Source organism: Leucopleurus acutus, assembly GCF_964270905.1.
Source record: "Leucopleurus acutus genome assembly, chromosome: 3".
NCBI classification, from domain to species: domain Eukaryota; kingdom Metazoa; phylum Chordata; class Mammalia; order Artiodactyla; family Delphinidae; genus Leucopleurus; species Leucopleurus acutus.
The window spans coordinates 7388943-7410919 of record NC_139145.1 but is presented as its reverse complement, the minus strand read 5'-3'; the positions used below and the strand labels follow the sequence as shown (position 1 = coordinate 7410919).

The window sequence follows — 21977 nt, the reverse complement described above, 5'->3', positions numbered from 1 at the left end:
TTTCTATTCTTGTAGCTTCTGTGGGTTCTTATATTTGTTTTTTCTTTCCCATCTCTCTTGCCTTCTTTTGAATCAATCAAAAAAATTTTCTCAATTCATTTTCCCTCTTATTTTATGAAACTTCTATGCACTCTATATTTTTGTGGTAGATGCTCTAGCAATTTTAAGTGGCATACTTAACAAATTATAGATTTTTACCTTTGCCATGGTCCCAATCAACTTAAGGTTTCTAGACAGTTGAACTCAGAACTCAGAAGGCTTGTCTGTCCAGTGTTTGATATCTTGATCGGGGTTTTTTTCCTCACAAATTTGGCATTATTGTTGTTCTTGTTGTTTTATGCAATCAATGTTTATAAATATATTCACATATATAGCAATATCTTTGCTTATAACTTCTACTCACAGATCTCAGATCAATTTCTGTTTGTCAGAAGTACCTCTTTGACAGTTTTTTCAATAATAAGAACCCTGTGTTGATAAACTTTCTAAATTTCTGTTTACCTAAAAGAAATTTATTTTGCCCTGGTGCTTGAAAAATTGTTTCACCGAATATAGAATTCTAGGTTGACAATTATTTTCTCTTAGCACATTGAATTTATTCCACTTGTGGCTTCTATTATCACTTAAGAAATAGTAAGTGATATTGTAATGTAAATATAAATGCTATTTCTTGAGATCTGTTTTTGTCTTTCTGGTTTCCTTTAAAAATTATTCCTTTATCTTTGCCAGTTTGCAATTTCACATGATGTATCTAATAATTTTAATTTATCCTGTTTGGGATTCCCTGGACTTCTTGGATGTGAGGATTGTGGTCTTTCCATAATTTTGGCAAATTCTCAGTTATTCTCTCTTTGAAGAGCTGCACTTGTCTGTAACTAAGCCTCAACACAAGTAGCTGTGAGTAGAATGAGAAATACTGACTTGCTGCCCTTCCTGAGAAGTTAGCCCTCCGACTGGGGAGCAACCTCCTGCTACTGGTTACTCCAGTCTGGACTGGAGTGTCCATCTCGCTGAACTGGAGTAAAGGAGGGAGGTAGGAGATATCAAATACCAGCTCCCTGTTCTAGCCGAATTTACTCATAGATTTTTTTCAATAGTTGTTTCCTCATTTACTGTATGCACTTGAGACTATTTCCAGAGACTTTAAATGATTGTTTTTTAATACTTTTCACGTTTCACTAAGAAGTGGATCTGTGAAGCTCCTCAAGCTAGCATGCAGGAGATCGATTACCTTTTTAATATTTTTTGATGTTTTTATTTCCCATTCAAAAAATTAAATATATTCGCAGTATATACATATATCAAATCATTATGTTATACACCTAAACTAGTACAGTGTTATATTATATGTCAATTATATCTCAATAAAAGGGGGGGAAATAAATCTTTTAGAAAATATGAAAAAAGTTTAAAATGGTAAAATTTATATTTTACCACAGTATATGGTAAATATATATATGTAAATAAAACGTGTGCACTAACAAAAAATGTATGAAATACAAAGAAATTTTTGAGAACTCAGGAATTTAATAAACTTGACTTATGATTCCATTTTAATTAAATAGATTTAAGTTTTTAAAATAGATAATACATGCTTAAAAAATACACATAACATGTATACTGTGAATTATCTTTCCCATGCCTGTCCCATGTAAATAGTTCTCATCTCTTAATTTTTTTTAACCTCTTAATATTAAGTGATGTTTAGTATTCATTCATTTTTCTTTTCCTTCTTCTTTTTTTTTTTTTTTTTTTTTGCTGCGTTGGGTCTTCGTTGCTGCGCACCGGCTTTCTCTAGTTGCGGCGAATGGGGGGCTACTCTTCGTTGCGGTGCCCAGGCTTCTCATTTCGGTGGCTTCCCATTTCGGTGACACGGGCTCTACGCACGGGGGGCTTCAGTAGTACGGCGCACGGGCTCGATTGCTCCACGGCATGTGGGATCTTCCCCGACCCGGGCTCGAACCCCTGTCCCCTGCATTGGCAGGCAGATTCTTAACCACTGCGGCACCAGGGAAGTCCTTAGTATTCACTCTTGTCTATACTTACATATTTTTCAGCATATACTTTATTGTTGCAGTTGTTTTGTTTAGGGTTGATTCATCTCAATATACTAATGGTGGGTTTGTTTTTTTTTTTAATCTTCTGGAATCTTTCATAGACTAACAGAGTGTTTGAACTGTCATTTTCCACTAGTCATGGATCACTGACTCATGGAATTGTCTAAAAATTTCAAAACCCTTACAACTTACTCTAGTATAAGTTTCATAATAGTTTTTTTTTTAACTCAATAGCAAAAAGGAGGTATGGGAGAAATTGCCGTCTGTCCCACAGCTATTCCACTAATAAAATCATATTATATCACATCTAGTCCCTGTGATTTGTTTAATGTTCCTTACAAGTATGTTTGTAAAATTCATTTGTGTTGTATGTAGTTGTGATCCATTCATTTCTTTTTTATGTATTGGTATAAATATACCACGATGTACTTATAATTTCTCCAGTCAATGGACTTGTGAACTCTTCAGTTTTTGTTTTTAAAGATTTATTCATCATTTATTTATTTATTTATTTATTTTTGGCTGTGTCCGGTCTTAGTTGCAGTATGCGGGATCTTCGTTGAGGCATGCAGGATCTTCTGTTGTAGCACGCAGGCTCTTCGTTGTGGTGCACAGGCTCCAGAGTGCATGGGCTCTGTAGTTTGCAGCACTCGGGCTCTCTAGTTGAGGCATGCGAGCTCAGTAGTTGTGGCACAGTCTTAGTTGCCCCACGGCATGTGGGGTCTTAGTTCCCTGACGAGGGATCGAAGCGTCCCCTGCGTTGTAAGGCAGATTCTTCACCACTGCACCACCAGGGAAGTCCCCAGCTTTTGTTTTGTGTGTTTGGTTTTGCTATTATAAACAGTGCTGCTCTGAGCATTTGTGTGTGCATCTCATTGTACACTTCTGCAAGAATCCTAGGAATAGAACTGCAGGACCCTAGATCAGGTGGATATTCAACTGGAAAAGGCAGGACCAACTTTTTTCAAGGTGATCACACCAATTGACATCCACAACAGCAGTGTAGATAAGCTTCCTCATCAGGTTTTCACCAACTATATTTATAGAACTGTTCAATTTTGCCGATCGGGTGCCTGAGAAATGGCATCTCCTTAATGTGCATTCCATGATTTTATGCTGCTGAGGTTGAACACTTTTTCAGATGTTTGAGCCATTTACTGACATCTTTCATTACTCAGATGATTTGGCAGCAGAATTCAACACAGCTGAGCTGAACACTCCTTTTTAAAATATATATGTACTGGGACTTCCCTCGTGGTGCAGTGGCTAAGACTCCGTGCTCCCAGTGCAGGGGGCCCGGGTTCGATCCCTGGTCAGGGAACTAGATCCCACATGCATGCCGCAACTGAGAGCTCGAATGGTGCAATTAAAGATCCCGTAACTAAGAACTAACTAAGATGCTGTAACTAAGACCTGGCACAGCCTAAATAAATAAATAAATAAATTTTAAAATAAAATAAAATATATGTGTGTGTGTGTGTGTGTGTATATATATATATATATATATAATCTTCATATGGAACAAAAATACAAAATATTGGTCTTTGGAGGTTGTAACTACAAGAGTGTTCAATGAACGGCACTTTTGTATTTTATGCACTTTTCTGTATTTGTAATATTTCACATTTCTGAATGTATAAAAAATTCAGAAAGTACAAAAGGTGAACAAACTCATCCCCCCACACTCACTTTCCAACTCAGCCTTTCCTAATAACATGTTTTATCAGATTCTTGTGTCCTTCTAGTGTTTTTTCATGCAAACAGAAGCAAATATTAAGTTCAATACTTACTTTTATCCCTTTATACACAAAAGGAGGCTTGCTAGTTACCGTGGGGCATGCACTTCCCTTCTTGTGTACACCTTGGAGGCCATCCCATGTCAGTACATAGTCTCCTTGTTTTTTTTCTTTTTTAATGAATTAATTTATTTTTAAAAAATTTGGCCACACTGCATGGCTTGTGGGATCTTAATTCCCCAACCAGGGATTGAACTCAGGCCCTTGGAGTGAAAGTGAGGCATCCCAACCACTGGACCACCAGGAAATTCCCATCCTTGTTCTTTTTCAAAAGTTGTCTAGTATTCCAAAGTATGGGTAGACCATCTCTCACTTATGGGGTCTCCTGTTGATTCTCACTTGTGTTGTGAGTAATCTTTTGCTTCTACAAACAAGGCTGCAGTGAATGATCTTGTATTTAAGTCATTTCACAGGGCAGCAAGTATTTCTTTAGGAAGATTTTCCAGCAGCTAGATGACTAGGTCAAAGAGAATAATAAATCCTATTCAATGCCCTCTATAGGGTTTGTGGCGTTTGCACCTTCACCAGCAAGCAGTATATGGAAGTGCCTGTTTCTGCACAGCCTCTCCAACGCCGTTTCACCTGCCCCCTTAACAGGAGAACTCTGGTAACTCTGTGTTATTATTATTATTTTAAGCATGCATTTTTTTCCCTTTTTTAAAAAATTTATTTAATTTAACTTATTTTTGGCTTCATTGGGTCTTCGTTGCTGTGCATGGGCTTTCTCTAGTTGTGGGGAGCGGGAGCTACTCTTCGTTGCGGTGCGCGGCTTTCTCATTGTGGTGGCTTCTCTTGTTGCAGAGCACGGGCTCTAGGCGCGCGGGTTTCAGTAGTTGTGGCGCGCAGGCTCAGTAGTTGTGGTTCGTACGGTCTCTAGAGCGCAGGCTCAGTAGTTGTGGCGCACGGGCCCTAGCCGCTCCACGGCGTGTGGGATCTTCCCGGACCAGGGCACGAACCCGTGTCCCCTGCATCAGCAGTTGGACTCTCAACCACTGCGCCACCAGGGAAACCCACTCCCACCTTCTTGAAACATTCTTCCTATAGCTTTTCTAGCCTCATTCTCCTGATTTTCCAATATTTCTTTTCGTTCTCCCAAAAAATTATGATGATTAAGAGCCAACGCTGCCAACACTAATGGAGCAGGTGCCAGTGTGTGTCGGGTGTCTGGTAAGCCATACGCTGTCATTGCCTTATTGGACTCTCATAGGACAATGAGGTGGGTACTATTATCATCTCCATTTTATGAATAAAGTAATTGAGGCAGAGATATTTACTAACTCCCTCCTGGTCACAGGAGTAGTAATCCAGGAACAGGAATTGAAATCTCGGCCTGTCTGAGCCCTGTGAAGCCGCCCTCTAATACAGCTTCTTTTCCTGAAGAAGGCAGTATTAGGGATTGCAGCACAGAGCAGGGGCGAAAGGGTTACAGCCAGAGGAAGTGGAAGAGGGGATTCAGGCTCCGCCACTCAGAAGCCGGGTGACTTTAGTCAGGCGATGGCCACTCTGTGAGTCTCAGTGTCTTCATCTTTAAATTGGGGCAGAGGGTCATTACGAAGGTACACAGTAAATGCCAACATACACACATGAATAAACATTATGGAGCACCCACTCTGTGTCAGGCACTGTTCTCACAGAGGGCAACATAGCAGTGAAAAAACAGACAAAAATCCATTCCCTGGAGGAGTGAACAAGAAAAAATTGTAAAACACGTCATGTCTCGGGTGGTAATGAGTGTTGGGAATAAAGAGGGCAGGAAAGGAGAGGAGTTGGGAGGTGACTATTTTAAGTAGCGTGGTCAGGACCAGACTCACTGAGAAGGTGAGATTTGAGGTAAGGCCTGAAGGAGATGAGGGAGGGGCCAAATGAGATCCGAGAGAGCATTTCAGGCAGTGGGAACAGTGAGAGCGAAGGCTCTGTGAGGTGGGAATGTATCTGGATCGTTTGCAGTGCAGCAGGGAGAGCAGTGTGGCTGGAGGGAGTGAGGGAAGGAGCGGAAGGTGAGTGTGGCAAGGTCACAGCGTGAGATCCTGAAAGGCCTCTGGTTTGCGGTGGGGACTTTGGCGTTCTTCTGAGCTAGATAGAAGCATGGAGTGAAGGGAGCCTTTTCTATCACCAGAGGTAAAGTCGGGGTTGGAGGTGGGGTGCAGTGGCACCTCCTTTACCGTTTCGGCGCCTCTCAGCAGGGAGGGCTGTGGGGGGGCCACAAGACCGCCCGTTGAGGCAGCGCTAGGAGCGCGGCTTCAGCACTCTGGACAGAGCCGCGCACGTCGCCCGGAGACCAGGGAGGCAGCCGCCCTCGGGGCGGAGCCTGCGGAAGCGGCCTATTAAAAGCGGCGCGCTTTGCGCAAGTGCCCATCCCATAGGAGCGGGGCCATGGGTGAAGCTTGAGAAACTGTCCAATTAGAAGCTCTGGCTCGATGACACAGCGTACGATGTCAAGGGGCGGAGCCTGTGAAAAGCACCCATTCGGAGCGGGGCCTGTTGATTGGCCCTGTTGAAGCGTCGGTGCGCCAAGAGGCGGTCCTAGGGGCAAGGAGGACGTCGTTTTTGAAAGGGTGGTGTTTGCACAAGCGAGTCCTCGGGTGATTTCTGCGCCCCTCAAGTGGAAGCCCGCGTACCTTTCCAAGTGCGTGACCGGGGTTGGTACTCTCAGTAGATTCTCCAACCTCCCCTTCCTTGGGGTCCCCGCAACTGCGCAGCGTACCCCCCCCCCCCAGAACTAGACGTAGGGGATTGCCCTTAAGGAGTGGGTACTAAGGTCCTGGGACCCAGAAGGGCAGGAGTTTCTGGGCGTGGAGTGGAAAATCCAGAACCTCTGGATGAGAGTTGGGGGTTTGAATACCTCTGATGTTGAAATAGGGCTCCCAGAAGCCTGGATGGTATTTTCTCTGGTTTATCCAGCTGGGGGTGGGAGCTGTCTTGTGAGATAGTGTCGGCCCCCACAGACCTGGTGCCAGGATGCCAGCATTTTGGGAAACACTGGGAAGGCCACAGGGCCAGGACTTGCGACCTGTGCGGAATGACCTCTGTGGCCACTCCTTAAACATTCCTGCTTGTTTTCCCACAGCACAGCAGAGAGCTGGTGAGTCTGGACCCCTCTCCTTCCTGTGTCCTGGGGCAAGGCAATGCATCTCTCTTGGTCCAGTCAGCTGTCTGGGATATTCAGTTTTATCCCCTCTTGGGTCTGGAAGTTGATCCCTCACCAAGTCCAGTGGACTTTTGCCACATAAATCACTCTGAACCTCAGCTCAGATGTTCCAGAACTCAAGCCTCTTTCTGGTCTCTCAGCCTCCATTTTCACCTCTCCCACACACATGTTCTTCGCCCAGTAGCCAAAGGGACTGTTCCTGAGCATCACTCAGCCTGGGTTCTTCCCAGCTCAGAATCTTTCCATGGCTCCCCATTGTCCTCAGGATAAAGGTTAGAAGACCTCTGCCTGCCTGTCAAGGCCCAGCACTGGGTGGCTCCAGGATTACATCAAACCACACTTTTTCCTTTTTGCAACCCAAATGCCTCACTCATCTGACTTTAGCTCCTTGCAGTCCATTCCCACCTCTCAGGAGAATTGTTTGAGCCGTCTGTTCCCTTGGCATGGCATACCCTTGGCTCACCCCCTCAACACTGTCTTGAGACACAGAAAACCTTTCCTGACACTCCCTGCCCCAGCTGGGACAGGGCCCTCTTGGTGCCTGGAAGCTCCATGAGGGCAGGGGCCAGGTTCACTGCCACATTCCCAGCCTGCAGTACAGGACTGATACGTAAGCAATACCCAATAAATACATGTTGCGTGAATGAAACAAATGAGCACATGAAGTTTCCATTTATTCCGGGATGGGTTAGAATGAGCCTTTCAGCCAAAAACACGTGCTGCCCTGTTGCCCAAAATTGTGTCCAGAGGTCTTGGAACAGGCCAGCAAAGGGAAGGAAGAGCCGGCGTGGCGCTCACACCTGGACATGAACTCCTGAGGCTGGACAGCCCAGCTGCAGAGAGGTCCAGGCCTGGGTCCCTAGGGGCAGGGCCAGCCCTGTTGGTTACACAAGACTGGTTGATGATCGGAGGTCCCTGCCAGGGTAGAGTAGTCGGGCAGCTGGGTGGTGACTTCAGGTCAGGCTGGACCCCAGGGACAACCAGGGCCCCAGTGACTGCTAAATCTAGAGGCGCAAATCCTGGATTTGCCTCCCCCATTCCTGCTCAGAAGCCCCCTTTCATCCTAGGTCTCTAATCCCCAATACTTCTCCCTGGGATCAGTTCAAATTCCCGGCAAGGCCCTGCCCCTCCCTGGGACGTCATCTCAACCCGCCATGAGGTGTCAGTCGTGTGCTTTCTCCCTTCCTACCTTCCCTCCAAAGACATCCTCCAGGGTGGTGCCCAGTCCCAGGTCACTGACCCCCAGGGCCTATCCACCAAGCACCCTGTCCCGATCAACTTGCTGAGGCTGTGGGCCATCGACCCTTCTGCTGATGCTCCTGGTGCTCTCTGCTGGTGACTCCAGGACGCATGACACCATCCTCCAGCAACACGTGGGCCAAGACATCTCTTCATAAGCCAGCTGTTGCCCACCATGGCCCTGGCTGAGGAGGAGGAGCTGGAGAAGCAGCTCTGTTAGGACCTCCTCCAGGCTGGCCTCCTGGACTTAGAGGGCAATAGGCCTGGGCGGAGGCCTCAGTCAGCTTTGAAGGAGTGACGCACCAGCAGCAAGGCCTTCTTCATGCTCAAGGTGTCAGCCACATCTTCCTGAACCCAGCTTCCTGGGGTGGTCCTGAGGGCTGGGATACTGTTGTTGGCCAGCTGCATCACCACCAGTGAGGTCCCTGAGCACAGTCAGGGTGCCAAGGATCTGGGCTCACGAGCTGTCTCCTCAGGACAGTTACCTGTGCTGCAAAGATGCTGCTGGCTGTGTGGCGTCCAGACCTGACTACGGTAACCCTGTCTGTGTCCGACAAACTCCCAGGGCTTTGCCTGCATCAATGAAGATGAGACCTTCACCCAGCCTTGTACTGGGCCGAATACTGTCCCCCAAAACGGTATTTCCAAGTCCTAACAGCCGTTATCTGTGAACGTGACCTTACTTGGAAAGGTCTTTGTAGATGTTTTCAAGGATCTTGGGATGAACTCATCCTAGACTAGGGTGGGCCCCAAATCCAATGACTGGTGCCCTTATATAAGGTAGGAGATTTAAGACGCAGAGACTCACAGGAAAATGTCATGTGAAGACAGAGGCAGAGAATTGGTGTGATGCTGTCACGAGCCAAGGGACGGCTGGAGCCACCAGAAGCTGGAAGAGGCAAGGGGAAATCCTGCTTGCTTCCCAGTTAACGCCCTCTTTTTGGCAATAAACTTGTCCTGACCATGGCAAAGACTCAGATAGGCATCTGATCAAAGATAAGCCACCCGGGGTCTAGCCCTTCCCCGCAACAGATGAACATGGCAGCAAGTCTCGACTCCCTGAGGACTTGTCACCATAGGTACATATTTTTCCACTGCCTTCCCTAACCTTGAGATTCATTCCCTTGCGGTGAGTCTGCATTCAGAAATGTGAATGGTGGTGGTGGCTGCTGCTTGGGAAACCAATGGTGAAACCTGTGTTGAAAACGCAGGTCCATGGTTGAAGGCATTTGGCAGGCGTCGCAGGAGTGTTCCTCGCCATGGACTTCTCAGTGACACAGCTTCCGTCCACACCTTTATCCTATCTTCTGAAACACAAGGTCCAAGTGATCTTGTGTGGGTCTCTTTTTTTCCATCCCCTGGACCTGTCTGGGAGAGGAGTCGAGGCTGGAAGCCATCCCTCAGGTCTGTCTCTGGTCTCCAAGTGCAAATGCTTGAGGGATCCCAGGGTACTTCAGGCCAACACAAATGTTTGCATTCTGGGACCCGCTCCCAGGGCTGGACCATTTGGCATCCCAGGCCTCCTCTGCTCTGGCAGTAAGCAAAATTCTTCCAATGTTTCCTCTTTTAGTGGAGAACACCTTTCTCTCACCTCCCCAAGAAGGCAAATCTTCATCCTTTGAAGGCACACGGGACTTTCTGCCTCAGCTGAGTGATTCTGAGTCAAGAATGGTTCGCACTTCTCCCAGAGGCCATGGTTAACCAAGCACGGGAGGCCAAGGGGCCACAATCTTTTTTTTTCGTGTGTGTGCCGTACGCGGGCCTCTCACTGCTGGGGCCTCTCCCGTTGCGGAGCACAGGCTCCGGACGCGCAGGCTCAGCAGGCATGGCTCACGGGCCCAGCCGCTCCGCGGCATGTGGGATCTTCCCGGACCGGGGCACAAATCCGTGTCCCCTGCATCGGCAGGCGGACTCTCAACCACTGCGCCACCAGGGAAGCCCGAAGGGGCCACAATCTTGAACAGTACCTGCTCTGAGAGAGTGGAGAGGCAGCAAGACTAGGTGGGTTCCTGTAGAGATGCAGTCCCAGGCCTCAGTGAGGGGCTCGTTCCAGACAGGCGGGTAAAGCAATCCGGGCGCGACCCCCACTCTCTCCCGGACGCAGGGCCAGAGTTGAGAAGGGGGCTGCTCTGGGGAGGGTTCCTCCACCTGCGCACTGCTGACATTCAAGTGTAGAATGGTCAGCAGCATCCCTGGCCTCTACCCACTAGGTGACAGACGTCTCCCAACCACTGCAAAACTACCCAGGATCGTGAAGCACGCCAACCGTGCACTCTGTGGAACACGCTCGAGGTGGGGCGGCACCAGGGGAAAGGCCGTGGCTGCTGCAGACACAAAGCGCCATCCTGGCACGGATGCTTCTGTGGCTGGGTTCCCTAGATCTCGGCATCTTTCAGCCAGATTCAACTGGGCTTTTTTAGGTTACACGTACCCAACCTACAAGGATGTTTTACTCCGTGGTGACTTGAAATTGCACTTAAAACCATATGAGAATTCATGGAGAAAACAAAGCATGCCCAACTGTGTGAGCAAACCCCCTACAGCAGTGTGGGTCTCCGGAAGTCACTCTGCAGCCCAACGGGAGAGCTGGGACTATGGCGCCGCTGGGACACCGGTTCTACAAGCTGCCAGGAAACTGCGTTGCTGGCCTTGGCCGTTCTCTGGTGACCAGGGACTGCCCTGCCCCCCACACCCTGCCTTCCTGTGCTGGGAACAGAGTGGAGGAACCTGCCCATCTTGCTGCTGGTGGCCCAGACACCCAGGCCTACGACAGGCACAGAGTTTTGTTTTTCTTTATTCGTCTACATTCAGCTCAATTCAGATGTACTGCCTGAATGAACCAGACATACAAAAAAAACCCCCACTCTTTCCCACTGGTTTTTAAAATAAAATCTTCACTTATAAAACTGAAACACTAAAGCATTAAAATACAGAAAGCTCGTTTAACTCACTTCACAAAAGCATTAACAGATGAAGTATCCCTTCCGTTACTATTTAAAGACAAACTGAGTTAACACTAACACCAATTGTAAATAGACAGAGGGATACTTAATTGCAAGAACTCAAAAAAACTCTACTCAGACAAAGTTGTAATGGCAACTAACAAACCACTGAAGACACGGAGTCCCAAACACAGCTAAATATGGGTCACAGGACGGGTCACAGGAGTGACCAGCTGCACCTCACAACACAGCAACGTGGACAGGGTAGGGCGGAAGGGGCCTGGAGAGGCCGGTTGACATGTTAACTGTGATGCATAAAACTGAATCTTACAACGGGGGAGTAAGTGCAGAAGGTACAAATCTTCACCCCTTGGGGGCTTTATCTGTACTGGTAGTTCATGCTGTGATCTGCGTTTCTGCCGTAGCCCCCCTGTGACGACTGGTAGGAGCTGGGAGGGCCGCTGTAATTCTGGCTGGACCCCGGGGAGTTGTAGTTCGACTGTGATGAGTAGCCTCCTAAGGGAGAGAGGGGGGAGGGTTAGAGGTGAGAGGCACAGGCCTGCCCCGCGGTCAGAGAGCAGGACGTCAGCCAACACCAGAACTGTGTCTGCCAGAGAGATCGCAGCAGGGCAGCCATGGAAGCTCCACCTTGTTCTGCTAAGTGCCTTTCCAGGGTCACTGGGCCTAGTTGTCCCAAAAACCCTGAGATGGGACCAACAGCCCTGCGTTTATGAGGGGTGGGGAGCTGCCCAGCCACGACGCATAGGCAGTGGAAGCTGTAACCGGGGGCTGCCTAAGCACAGGCTGAGCTCACCACCCCAAACCAGAGCTCCACGTCAGGCTCTGTTTGGCCCTCACTGTTCTCCGTATTCTTTCCCGTTGGTGCCAACATTTAATAGTAGGGCAGGGCTTCCCTGGTGGCGCAGTGGTTGGGAGTCCGCCTGCCGATGCAGGGGACACGGGTCCGTGCCCTGGTCCAGGAGGATCCCACATGCTGTGGAGCGGCTGGGCCCGTGAGCCATGGCCGCTGGGCCTGCGCGTCCGGAGCCTGTTGCTCCGCAGCAGGAGAGGCCACAGCAGTGAGAGGCCTGCGTACCGCAAAAAGGAAAGGAAAAAAAAAAAAAAAAAGAGTAGGGCAATTTCTGAACGCCTGGCTCGGGAAGAACCCGACGCTGGAGGTGTGCCTAAGCCCGTGCTCTCACAGGGTCCTGGTGTGCCCGTGTCTCCCACTCCTTGTCCTTACCCCACATGGAAGCCAAGCTGCAGCTGCCACCGGGGCCCCCCTACCTGTGCTGCTATCTGCCCAGGCCAGGCCACGCCCCCTCCTCATGGAATCCGTGTGGTCCCTGCTGGCTCTGAGTTTAAGGGGCCCCATGCTGTGCTGCCTGCTGCCCCAGGCCCACCTTGTTTGCCTTGGTATGAGGAGCCGCCCCCAGAACCTCCGCCGTAGCCCCCGTGTGACCCTGGATTGTAGGACGACCCGCCTGAGCCGTAGCTGTTCCCGCCGCTTCGGCCTCCACTACCACTGTAGTCTGGGGGAGAGAAGATAACACAGTTAAGGGGCTGTGGCCAAGACTGCGGCTGGGGCGATCTAGGTTCCTTGTGCGCGGCCTCGGCAGTGGCAGGAGCTCAGCTGGCGCCTGGGCCTTGCCCGATCCCCATCTTGACTGATGAAATCTGGCACCCTCAGTCCAACCACGAAGCGCCAGGGGCCACTGGAGCCCTGTAATGTCATCATGTTCTGAAGCCCAGGTCCATCCTGCCTTCCCGCCTGCTCCTCCATCCCAGGGTCCCCAGCGGCCTCCTCCCCTCTCCCACCCAGCCAGGTACCCGAGGCCCACCGCCAGGCCCACGCACAGGCAGCACAGCTTCTTTAAGGTCCCCGGCACGCAGCTGCCCGCTATCCTGCTGTGCACGAGTTCACACCCACGCTTCCCCAGGCCTGCTGGGTCTGTGCACGAGGTGGAAGGACCGGCAGACGGGGAAGTTAACTCAGGATGTGTTGGGGGCTGTCTCCAGAGCCCATCCCTGGAGATGACCTTGCAGCAGCTGGCCCAGACTCACAGGCTCTATCAACCCTTGGGCCCCAGCCTCAGCCCACAGCCTCCGGGACCTCGGAGAAGGCAACAGGGAGGGACCAGCAAAGACCTGGGCCAGGGGACCCTGCTGTCAGGATTTTCCTAACGCCCGCCCTGCAGCCAGCACCACCCGGCTTCCTTCCAGTCCCTCCACCAGAGGTCAGGTTGGGGCAGGGCTGAGCTTCCACCACTCCTTGGGATGTGCTGCTGGCCTGGACCCCTGGCGGCTCTGGAAGCCAACTCACTGAATTTGCTCTCGTAGCTGTAGTCTGATCCGCCCCCGCCTCCGGGGGAGCTGTAGGAGTTTGAGTAGGAGGAGTAGTTGCCTTGTCCATGATTATAGCCTTTCTGCTTGCCCTGTGGGGGGCCGTAGTTGCTGTACTGGCTCTGGTTGTAGGACTGCTGCTGGCCCTGGTGGGACTGGTAGCCCGAGCCGTAGGAGGGCTTCTGCTGGCCCCCATGCGGCTGCTTCTTCCCGGCGTGTTTCGGGGGCACTGGTGAGTTGTAGTTGTCACCTTGGTAGTAGGAACCGTAGCCAGAAGAGCCACCACCGCCCCCGCCGCCGCCACCACCACCGGCATTCCCAGAATGCCCTCCGTTGCTGTAGAACTGACCTAAACAGGAAGGCAGCGGGTCAGCTGGAGGATCGGGAGACGGGGGAGGGGAAGGAGAGGGAAGGTCACAGCTGTGGGCCCTGAAGGCTGACCCACAAGCCCACTGGCCAGGCCCGGAGAGACGGAAAGAGGCAGGAGAGCGAGGAGCAGCGGCTCCAGTCCTTGAAGCAGCCTGGTATGGGCTGGCCCAGCCTTCAGCCCCACTCACCCATCAGCTGACGACAACAATGGCTCTCTGCCCAAGCAGCGGCACGACAGCAGGCCAGCAGCAGCTTTCGCAGCGGATGTCAACATTACAATGAGATGGGCTCCAAGCGCGGGATGACATTCACGACTAGCTGACTGCTACCCAGATGTCCCCAACGGTGAGAGGAAAAGCAAAGCCCCAAAGAAGCAGCTGGCCACCGTCACCTCCCCCCTGCTGTGCTGGGAAGAGGCTCTGTAGTCCCAGGCCTGGGTGACCCCTGGAGCTGCTCTGTAACGATGCCCCTAAAAGCCAGAGTCGTTCCTGGAAGACCAGCTGGTCCAACCTGGGTCTGGGAGGACCGAATGGAGACTTAGCCCAATGACCTAGGGCATCTCCCTGGTGTGACTGCCACAGCCTCGTGGGCGGAATGAAACACTACGGCTGGGTTCAGAACACCCAGGTGGGCCCTCAAGCTACTGCCTTGGGTGGCCCCCCCCCACAGGGCCCCTCCTTACTCCCAGCACAGCTGCCGGGCGCAGGCAGGACCCAGGGGCAGGACTGACAAGCGTGCAGCCAGGCCGCCACATTCTCAGGTCCTGGAGCGGAGAATGTCACGGTGGGTCCCCCCTCTGGTTACTAGGTACAGACCCCGTAAGACAGGTTTCTTAACACAGCCCCACCACTCAGATGAACTGGCGGGGCATGGGTCAGCTAAGGTGAGGCGACAGGAAGAGAACAGGTCATGTGGGTGGCTCTCTGACCCAGCCGGGCAATCCCCAGCATTCACACAAGGGCTGCAGAACTCTCGGGCTCCTGGAGCAGGCGGGCCTGGGTGCACCTGTGCTGGCTGGCCGCTGCCCCTGCCACAGACAGCCGGGGCTGGTGCCTGGTGTGGCCACTATGCCCAGGGTGGGAGGACGGGGAGAGGACGCTCCCCACACACCCTGTCCTTCCTTCCCGTATTTAGCACCAAGGATCTCCTGCCTTTTGAATGGGGTTAATTCCTTCCACCCGCTGCAGATGTACGCCCCACACCGCTGTGTCTTGGGTGGTTTGAACAATAATCTGGATAGAACTGATCTGCAACATCAGTTAATTTTCTCTAGACCCTTCCACCCACACCACCCAAAGCCAAAAACACCAAGGAGAAGGACGTGTCCCACAATGCAAGAAAGTAAACGCGCGAAGGCTTCTCAAGGAGGCTGGAGGACAGGAGGTCCCCTGCAGACCCCCTCTCGGAAGCCCACCACCTCGGCTGCCCACGACCAGCACTGAGCGCCTCCTCGCCCCTCCGCCAGTGTGGGAATGAATGAAGACGCCAAGGACTGAGGGCTTGTTACTTTAACATGTATTGATTAAAAAAAAATAATAATAATAATAAAGGGGAGGGGAAATTTTCAACGTCATTTCAGGATAACTATTTCCTGGTATAAAAAGACATTATTCTCAAACAATAACTTTCTAGGAAAAAAAAATACATCATGCAATCAAAGTTTTAAAAAGTTTCACTGAATGTTTCAAACCCCTGGGAACAAATTATGTAATAACCGTTTTGACCAATTTTTTGCCTGACTGAATAAACGCAAAATTTTGCAAGTCAACGCAGAGGCAGGCCTTGCTGCAAAAAAACCTGCTGACCAGAGCCCAAACTACACTCATTCCCAAGAAGGACTCCCGCCAAGAGACGGGGGTCTCATTCAAGAGCCAAAACGCCTGTGTGTGCCTCTGCGCACGAGGGAGAAGCCACACAAGCTCAAGCCTGCACCCTGAGGTGAGAGGGCAGCAGCTTTCCGGGCCTTCTGGACTCTGCCGTGGATATGCGCCCAGCAGCACAGGCCCTGCTGAGGCTTGGCTCTTCACTGGAGAATTGTGCTATGTATTAAGCTCTTCCTGCTGGATTATTTTTAAAGCCCCATTTAAAAAAAAAAAAGAAAAGAAAAGAAAAATGGAAAAAAAACCTCTAGAATCCCATGCATTTGTAGGTGTGATTACGACTTGCAAAATTCCACGTTCTCTCTTCCTTAAAGCCTGTCTGTTTCTTGCACTAATAGTGGAAGCACAGTTTTGATACCTTTGAGAGTTCACCTCTAGCTAAAGCAGCCACAGAACATTGCATCCCGGAACAAGAACCCACCAGAGCATTTACAAAAGGTGGAAGAGGTTAACTTAGCACAATATACAATTCCCCAACGTTCCCAACGTTTCACATGCTTATGAAAAAACAACAAAAAAAAGGCCGGTTGCTCTGGATTCAGATGTGGTGAAATCGTTACTGTCAAAGGCATCAACCAGATTTGGGAATTTGTTAAAAGGTTAAAAATTCATACAAAACCTGCTGTAAATTAAGACAAAGGTAGATTAAAATGCATTATTATCTGTCTCTTAAATAAAGTAATGCTTTCCATAAAAAGCAAAGGTGGGCTTTTGCCTTGATGCTGACCAACGCTGGCTCTAGAATTCTGTGCAATTCTGCACAAAAAACACATTCTCTGAAAATTGTTTTCCACTTATTGTGAACTTCAATATGACCAAGTTCAAAGGCAAATCACGATAAAAACTGCCATTGTCTTAAATTCTGCAGGCTAAGAGTTTCAGACAAGCTGCGGTGACAAGCCACGGTTGAGAAACCCAGTGAAGCACAGGGCACAGCACGGACACTTTGGGTTTTGGAGTTCGAGAAAATTGGAGTAAAAAGTTGATTTTGTGTGCAATACTTTTAGATGCTCTAGGAAGACCCAAAATCATGATAGCCGTAGCAGTCTGTGAAAAAGTCACCTACAAAAGGGGGAGACAGAGCAGAGAAAAAAAATTAGAATTCTTTTGAAAAATGGCACAGAGCGCCACATTTGAAATTCATGTTTTAGATTTCTCTGCTCCTGTAACCCCCCAATGAAGGCTCCTTCTCAAGACAAGAGCTGTGCACTGTCAGGAAAAGTATTATCACAGGATTGGTGCTTCGCATGGCTTAAAGCAGAGAAATTTAAAATTCTGACTTTTAATGAACTTTCAAGTCACACAAGTGTGTGCATTAACATTTAAAGAGTAAATTACACTTTTGCAGGATGGGGGGTGCTGGAGGACCGCCTGACCTAACCACCGAGAATGGGTGCCAGCCGCCCTTAAGCCTCAGGGAGGCTCCTGCTGCTGGGTCACCCTGCTCTAACTCAGGCCACGGGAGCTAAGCTGCAGCTTCTCCCCAAGCTCAGACAAAGAGAAACACACACTTACTGTAGCCGGCGGTCGCCGAGTTGCCTCCATACCCGTAGCTGCCATACCCGGCGCCTGAAAGGGAACAGACAGGGTCACCAGGGCAGGAGGTGGGTCTGCCGGCCCCCCTGCCTCTTCTGGCATCTCAGTTGGCCCCAGAGGTCCCACCACTCCAGGGAGCAGGCCGAGCCCACTGGGACAGCACAGGACAATGGTCCTCACCAGCATTCATGTAGCCTCCATGGTTGGCGCCACCAAAGCCTCTCCCTCTCCCTCGACCTCGGATGTTCCCTCCTCTTCCCCGTCCTCGGAGATTGGGGGGCGGGGGCACTTCGTTGTGCATGGGACCCCCCATGCCGAACCCAGGGTTATGTGGCTGGATGGGAAAGAAGACAGACGGGTTACATTCGCCTCCCACTCGAATCACCAGAGAATACACGCCAAGGTCAGAGAGTTCCGGGGTGACCGCTCACCTTAGCAGCAAATTTCGGTCCACCTCTCACAGGCACGGGGGCTCTCTTCTTCTTGTTGGCCTCAAGGGCTAGAGGGGCGTCGGGGAACAGCTTTTCTAGCGCAGCAAGGGCGGCATATGCTTTGGCCACCTTTTTGTTTGAGCCAGCGCCTTGAAACTTCTGTCCGTCCACCTCGACCTGGGAAGAACACATGTGTGTCTGGGGTGACCCAACACCCACCTTGGGACGGGGGGCAGTCTCCAAGGACTCCAGGCCCCCCCCAGGACCCGCCCCCAGGACCACTCACCTCCATGACGAAGCGCTTGTCGTGGCTGCCCCCTGTCTCTGAGATGAGCTCATACTTGAGGCCACGCCTCTTCTCATTAAGTTCCATAACAGGGTTCTTGCCATGCTTGGTCAGGATCGGCCCCTGCTGTTTTACGTTCTCAGGGAAAACAGAAAAGAAAACCAACAAACTCAGCTAAGGGCTTTCCAGCACGTGGAGGAGGGCAGCCGCCCCTATGTCATGGCTGAGGCCCTCCGCTCCATCCCCCTCGCCACTCCCGTCTCCAGAAATCATCTGTGGCCTTCCCAGCAATGGGACCACCTCCACCCACACCCCATCTCCCGGGGAAACGGCACACCCTCGACTGCAGGCCACCCCAGTGCAGCCCCAGATGCTGGGTCAACACCAGCAAGGGCCTCTTGGTCATGGCTCAACAGCTCACACCCAACTCCCTCCAGAGGCTCCTGGACTGGAAGGTACACTCTCTTGGGGTAAGAGAACAAGGACCAGTAACTGTCCTGGTTCATGGGACCCAGGGCTGCCTGCTCCTTCCTGCCGGGCACCCCAGCACCCACCCCGTGCTCACCTCGGCAGTGGGATCTGAGGGAAAGGCAGCGCTGGGGGTCGAGACAGCTTCCACCACAGGTGGAGGGGCCACCACGGCTGGCTTCGCCTCTGTCTCCTCAGCTGAGTCTTCCCCCTTGCTGGAGTCTCTGCCTTCGGCACCCGTGGGCAAGCCCATGTCCTGTAACACCTGCAGGAGGGAGACCCAGGCCCCCAGTGAGGGAGGGCTCAACCACGCAGAACCCCTCCCACACCCGGGGTCCTGACTCAGAAGTTCCTAGGGTAGCGTCCAGCTAACTGGAGGAGCTTTCCTATAGCTCCCAAGACCACCTCGATGCCCAGCCACACTTGGGGGCCCTCTGCCCATCAGCCACAGTGATGATGGCATTCTTGCCACGTGTGACTTGGCTACCGTTCAGGAATCTAACCATTGCAGTATGCGCATGCCCTCCTTTAGCCTCGTGCTTAAACAGGGGATGACGGCTCTGAAGGGGAGCAAGATGAGGGAAGTGTTTTGCCGTTGTACGACGCTGCCGTCCGCGCTCACCTTAACGGCCACGTGCAACTTGGCAGTCTTTTTGGAGGGCCCAGAAGCCTCGAATGAGTTGCCGTCTACCTCCACAGACATGGTGAAGATGGGGGCGTGAACTGGACCGGTCTGGGAAACCAGTTTGTACTGCAGCCCCGGCTTGAGCTGGTTCAGTCTCATCAGGGCATTCATCGCTTGGGGAGGCTCTGCTTTCTCCTCTAGAGAGAACACACCAAGGTTGCTCTGGAAAGTCAGTCAATTCTGAACCGGGCAGGGGAACCTGTCCTGACTGCGCCCTGATGCACGACGTGGAGGACTGGGCAGGGGGCTGGGCGGCAACACGTGCCGAGGCCTTGCCTGCCCCACTCCCAGGCGCACACCACGCCTGTGGTCACCAGCTGAGGCACGTCCACCCCACTTGTGTTCCATACCCATGCTGTATTTATTTAATCATTCTTAAAAGGACTTAAGTATCATGTCCGAGAAAGAGAAGGCAAAAGGAGGTATCCCACTCACTTTGGGGTGAACCTTAATTGAAGCCACGTGGAGGGTAAAACAAGGACTATGAATGAATGCTGGTACCTTTCTTCTGAATCTTCTTCTTCTTTTTGCTGGGAGACTTTTCCTCCCCATCTTCCTCCATTGGGCGTTTCATGGGCGTAATGGCGTAGGTGGTACTGGGGGGTATTTGCACTGAAACGAGACAAGGACAGAAGCAGCTGAGACTCCAGTCTGGGCTCTACTGGGAGCGTGCGATGATACCGCCTCCCTGGGCATGGGAACTGCGCCATGCTTACCTGTGTAGTCCACTGGGTTTTCATTCTTTGGTTTCTTGGGCATCTTCGAAGGCAAGGGGTCCATACCCAGGACCTTATGGAGCTGGCCAAACGCAGCAAGTCGCAGAGCATGCTGGAGAAGGGGAAGAGGAACCTGACTCAGCCGCCCTGCGTTCCCAGCCAACGTGTGTGCTCTCACTAATGCCTTCTGGAAGGGGTGGGAGCTGACGGGTTGCTAACGGTCTCCCCTATAACAGCGAGGGGTCCCCAACAGCCAGGGCCCAGCCTTGCTGTGGGGGAAGGCCAGCCTGTGACCACCCCCCTCGAGAGGATTACAGGAGACCCCAACCTGGGGACTGGTTGCCACACGGAGCCACGTGGTGGGCCTGCGAGGGAAGGACTCCTGGAGCAGTCCGCACGCAAACACATCTCCCCGCTGAACTCGGTGTCTGAAAACAGCACTCGAGCAGGCTGAGGGGGCAGGCGACAACCACACGTGGCGCCAGGGGAAAGAAGCAACCCAGATTGGGGCACCCTGTATCAGGCACGATCCCTTGACCTTCAGAATCCCCAGCCTGAGCCTATGAGTCCAGTGGCTACCCTGAGAATACCCAGTAATGGAACTGGAAGCCAGTGATTACAGACTGGGTAAGGGCTCACGTTGGCAATGGCGATGACTATACCTGCGCACTCTGTGTGATATCTTCCCGTTGCTGTCTGTCTAGATGCCCAATAGCATCAGTGGCTTCTTTTTCACAAGGGTCATAAATGCCAGAACCATCTGAAGGCAGGAAACAAGGAAGATATGCAGAGGATTATCTTTTAGCATCTCCGAAGAGTTGTGCTGGCTGAGGGAACCAAGTGCGTTACCCCCCGCGCCCCATCCACACCCAGCTCTGGAAAACACACCGAGCTCGGTGACCCACTCGGCATCCAGCCTGTGAGAGAAATAATCCACATGTATCTCAGAGCATGGAGCTCGCGTGGGAGTGGGTCACCACTGCCCCGGATCCGCCCTGAGTCACAGCTGCGGAGCCGGCACAGGGCTGGATATGATGGTGCAAGAGGGTAGTCACATGCTTCATCCCTAGGGGGACACGGGGATGCTGCTGCCCTAACCCGGTCAGGGGACCCGCCAGGAAGTGGCCTCAATCCCTGTCCTTTCCCTGCAACTTGCAAAGCACAAGGCCCCAACCTGGCATCACGATGCCTGAAGCCAGGCACTCCAGCACTCTCCGCAGGGCCTCGCCAGCACCCATTGGTCTGTTGGCTGTGCCGATGGACTTCTCACAGAGAAGCTCGAGGGGCTGAAAGGCAAGAGGGACAGTTAACTACAGTGTCCAGGAGGGAGTTGGCTGATGCTGAGGAGCTGTTGCCGTGTGTGTGTATGTGTGTGTGTGTGTGCGGGCGCGCGTCCAAGACAGGACACCTAGAGTGGGTCTTAACCAACTTCTCCTTAAAGGACCAGACGTTAAAGGGGCAGGCTGTGTGGGCCAAGAGGCAAAGTTGAAGCTGTTACATAGGTACATATACTTAAAATATAGCCATTTAAAAACATAAAAAGCATTCTTAACTATAGATAAACAGGCAACTAGCCAAAATTGGCCTGTGGGCCTCAGTTTGCTGACCCCTGTCCAAGAACAGCTACAAAACCCTCTTCACGGAGAGCAATCTGTCACAGTAAGTGTGCCACCTGGCCGGCCCCTGCCTAGGTTGAGCTGTGCACCTTCCATGGGAGTCTGGTCTCGTTCTCATCCCCACCCAGGGTGTGGCACGCAGTAGTTGCTCAATGAGCAGCTATGACTGGAGTATCGGCCACACCCTGAAGGGCCACTCCAGCCCATTTACCATTAACATATTCTTGGGATCTGGGAGGTCTCTGCACACATGACCCAGGGTGGCTATAGCTACAAAGGTGCCTTACCCATCCTCTGAGGGGACCCCAGGTGGGAACGCGGGTGCACAGGTCCCTCAGGACCCGGATGACAATGACACACGACTTCAGCCCATTGGCTCTGGCCTAGAGGAACAAAGCACAGGCTTTTCACACCAAGGCACCTCCCTGAACACAAGGCAAACATGAAAAACACAAGTCTCAGGGT

General features: G+C 51.5%; 1 protein-coding gene across 4 annotated transcripts in view; it reads right to left on the bottom strand.

Moving 5' to 3' along the window:
* Positions 1–11041: 11041 nt before the first annotated feature.
* ILF3 (interleukin enhancer binding factor 3) overlaps positions 11042–21977 on the bottom strand; it is a 28396-nt gene continuing 17460 nt past the window's right edge. The window contains exons 7-20 of one of the 4 annotated variants that reach the window (XM_082837037.1): positions 21800–21895; positions 21071–21182; positions 20559–20656; positions 19897–20008; positions 19682–19792; positions 19118–19317; positions 18593–18760; positions 18028–18165; positions 17742–17918; positions 17491–17644; positions 17290–17343; positions 13506–13874; positions 12586–12714; positions 11042–11698 (exon numbers count right to left, since the gene is read on the bottom strand). In XM_082837037.1, coding sequence (XP_082693163.1) covers positions 11562–11698; positions 12586–12714; positions 13506–13874; positions 17290–17343; positions 17491–17644; positions 17742–17918; positions 18028–18165; positions 18593–18760; positions 19118–19317; positions 19682–19792; positions 19897–20008; positions 20559–20656; positions 21071–21182; positions 21800–21895 — 2055 coding nt within the window. In that variant the 3' untranslated portion in view covers positions 11042–11561. Of the gene's footprint in view, positions 11699–12585; positions 12715–13505; positions 13875–15271; positions 16837–17289; positions 17344–17490; positions 17645–17741; positions 17919–18027; positions 18166–18592; positions 18761–19117; positions 19318–19681; positions 19793–19896; positions 20009–20558; positions 20657–21070; positions 21183–21799; positions 21896–21977 lie in introns of those variants that run through there. The other 3 variants (XM_082837038.1, XM_082837039.1, XM_082837040.1) reach the window with 3 other exon arrangements.